Source organism: Fonticula alba, assembly GCF_000388065.1.
Source record: "Fonticula alba strain ATCC 38817 unplaced genomic scaffold supercont2.4, whole genome shotgun sequence".
Lineage (NCBI taxonomy): Eukaryota > Rotosphaerida > Fonticulaceae > Fonticula > Fonticula alba.
This window is the reverse complement of record NW_009242974.1, coordinates 2,156,184-2,159,362: the sequence shown is the minus strand read 5'-3', so window position 1 is coordinate 2,159,362 and position 3,179 is coordinate 2,156,184. Positions and strand designations below refer to the sequence as shown.

The window sequence follows — 3,179 nt, the reverse complement described above, 5'->3', positions numbered from 1 at the left end:
GTCTGGCCTGTGCGCGGTGCAATAGGAGGGGGGGGAGGACAACAACGAGGAGGGAAAGAGGGGGGGGGGGATATAGTGGGGATATAGTGGGGAGAGAGAGCGAGGGACCGGCCAGCGAAGAGAAGGAGGGAGGAGATCGCAAAATCAAAGCGGGAACTGTGAGCCGTCGAAGGACCGCTTGTGATCCCCATCGGCATCATACTGCGCCGACCCCTGGAGCTGGTAATCCTGGTGGAAGTAACTCCTCTCGAGAGCCTCGCGGGCAGAGATACGCGTCTCCGGGTCGTAGCGAAGCATTTCCTTAAGCTAAGGAGGCGAGCGCGCGAGTGTCAGAACACAGGCACGGTCCTCCAGACCCGACAAACACCCCGACATGCCCCGAAGGGCGCACGCGACACAGTGGGGGCACGCACCACATCCAACCCCGGCTTGCAAAGCCGCGGGGCAATGAGCTTCAGCCGCTCAACGAACTGCGGCGTCCCACAGGGGACAGGACTGAGCATCCCGCCGAGCTTGGCATTCAGATCCTCATTCCATCCGGAAAGGTTGGTGATCCTGGCACGTGTGAACAGCAAGCAGCAAACGGAGGCAGAAGAGTGGGAGTGGGTGGGTAGTGTCAGCCTCGGAGCGTCTGGGCGCGGTGTCCCTTGCTTTGCTGTTACGGGGGGGGGGGGGAGGCTGATGAGTCACGGGGGGTGCCGCGGGCCACGTACCCCGGCCATTGGTTCATGTCCGGCGCCCCGAGGGTCCGGAAGATCAGCTCAATCTGAGACTTGTTGCACTTCCCCGGGAAGGCAGCGCGCCCGTTGTTGACCATCTCGGCAAAGACGCAGCCTGCCGCCCAGATGTCGATTTCACGGCTGTAATTCCGGCATCCGAGCAGGACATCCGGGGCTCTATACCACAAGGTGACGACCTGTAGCGATTCCCGAAGGACATGGCGACAAGCGGGGATTTCGCCAAGGGGCGGGCCGTGAGTGACAGGGCTGTTGCATCGAGGGGAGAGAGGAGGGGGAAAGGAGAGGGAGGGGAGAGATGGGGGGAGGGGTATCGAGAGGAAGCCACGGGCTCCATGGTGCCTTGGTGCATGTGCCGGCTCGAGGCACAGGAATACGCACCTCGTGGGAAAAGGTGTGCACAGGGATGCCAATAGACCGCGCCAGGCCGAAATCCGCGATTTTGAGAGTATATGTGTTGATGTCGATCAGCAAGTTCTGTGGCTTCAAATCCCGATGCAGGACGCGGTGTGCATGGCAAGTGGCCAGACCACGAAGGAGGTGCCGCTAAGGAGACACACAGGCAGAGATGACGCGAGGCGGGGGGGAGGGGGAGGGGGGGGGGGGGGGGGGGGGGGGGGCGAGGGACACAGATTGCACATCGGAGAGGGGTGACAAATGGTAGACACATAGGCTCGTCAGTCGAATGCTCCTGGTGCCCTGTCGAGGAGATGGCAGGACGCAGGCTTAGGGCAGAACGTGTGTTTGTGGTGATGGGGTGGCAGGACGAGCGAGCGAGCGAGAGAGAGAGAGAGAGAGAGAGAGAGAGAGAGAGAGAGAATCCATGCCATTGGCTCTCCCTCCATCCTGCTCTCCTTTTTTGCAAAGGAAAAGGTGCGAAAGGGGGGGGGGGGGGGGCGGGACGCACCATGAACCGGCGGATGAGCCCGTGCGGCAAAGGACCATTCATGTTGACCATGAAGCGCTTCAAGTCGCAGTCTAGGTGCTCGAAAACCAGCTGAAGGTGGGTGTCCGAGTGGACAACTTCATACAGGCGCACGATGTGTGGCCAGCCGGCCAGATGCCGCATAAGGGCCACCTCGCGCACGGCTGTTGACGGAGCGCCCTCTTCCTGATCGAGAGTGATCTCCTTCAAGGCAAATTGCTGCTCGATGTTCTCCTCGCCGGCCTTGTCGTCTCCGGTCCCGGCCATCTGGACATCGGGCTTGGCGCGCGAGCCGTCCGGGTTGACACGCTCCCGATAGGTGGGTGGGGCGCGGGTCGCGCGGAAGACCGCAGCGTATGTGCCCTCACCGATCTTCTGGTGTTTAATGTAACGTTGGGACATGGTGCAGACAGAGGCCTTCAAGGGTGGTTTGCGAAAAGGGCGCAAGGGGTGGCGGGACAGGAGGGAGCATGGGCCGGTGCAAGCGACAACATCTGAAGCGTTAGTGGGAAGGGGCCGGGCCGGGGTAGAACCGAGAAGGAGGAGAGCCGAGACAGTGTATACCTAGATTTCCCCTTTGCTGAGGGAGGAGAGACAGATAGAGGGGTGGCATCGGGCGGTGCTTTCGGGTTAGAGGCGAGCATATTGAACTGGCCGGGGAACAATGTCTCCCATATGCGCTGCACAGACCCATATACACATCTGACCATGAGGGTCGGTGTGGTTATGGCTGTCTCTGACGAGAGAGAGAGAGAGAGAGGCGAGGGGGAGCAGGGAGGAGCAGGCAGGCACAGGGAGGAGTAGGGAGGAGTAGGAGAGCACAGGAGAGCACAGGAGAGTCGGCGAGCAAGGAGAAAGGCTGAAGATCTAAGGACAAGAGCGACACGCACGATGACAGAGGGGGGCACAGGAGGCGGTGGTAAGGAAGGCTGGCACAACACAGGCGAATGTGGAGGAGGGGGGGGGGGTGCGTGGTCGTCGATCAGAGGCAGGATGCTCTCTCTCGGGGGCAGGCCGCGGGGGGCGGGCAGGCCGGGTAAATAGGTGAGGCTGAAGGAGCACGGGCAGGGGGAAAAGGCTTGCGGGTTGGTGTCGGGGAAGAGGGGGGTAGCATCACCCACCACAGCGCCTGGTGCCTGGCACAGGGATCGCACGGAAAGACCTGCCGCGGAGTCATCTCTAGCCCCCCAGTCAAGGCTCTGGAAGCGGCACCGGGCGAGTAAAAGATGGAGAGGGCGCGTTGGAGGGACTGTCATGCAAGAAGGCCCCCTCCTCTGGCCCAGCCCATCCCCAGGTCTCTGGGCTGAGTGAGGCGGTCTCCAACTTTGGGCTGTTTGAAACGGCCAATGCCAGTTGATCTACCCCTCCTCACCCGTTGTCCCCCCGGGGAGGGGCGCGAAACTACGACTGGATTAATTCTCGCCCCACTGAATACCTCCGACGGCAGGCCGAGGGGCGGGGGGGGGGGGGGGGGGGGGGGGGACAGGGTGGAAGGGGGGAGGATGGTGATCAGTTGC

The 3,179-nt window shown here is 62.2% G+C and overlaps 1 protein-coding gene across 1 annotated transcript; it reads right to left on the bottom strand.

Annotated features, from left to right (window-relative positions):
- Positions 1-25: 25 nt before the first annotated feature.
- Positions 26-2,643, bottom strand: H696_03011 (CMGC/CDK protein kinase). The gene is made up of 7 exons (XM_009496897.1): positions 2,553-2,643; positions 2,227-2,242; positions 1,645-2,079; positions 1,119-1,283; positions 714-916; positions 414-555; positions 26-306 (listed from the first exon to the last, which is right to left on the bottom strand). The coding sequence occupies exons 3-7, from the start codon at positions 2,062-2,064 to the stop codon at positions 145-147; spliced, it is 1,092 nt and encodes a 363-aa protein (XP_009495172.1). The 5' UTR covers positions 2,065-2,079; positions 2,227-2,242; positions 2,553-2,643; the 3' UTR covers positions 26-144.
- Between the last annotated feature and the right edge of the window lie 536 nt (positions 2,644-3,179).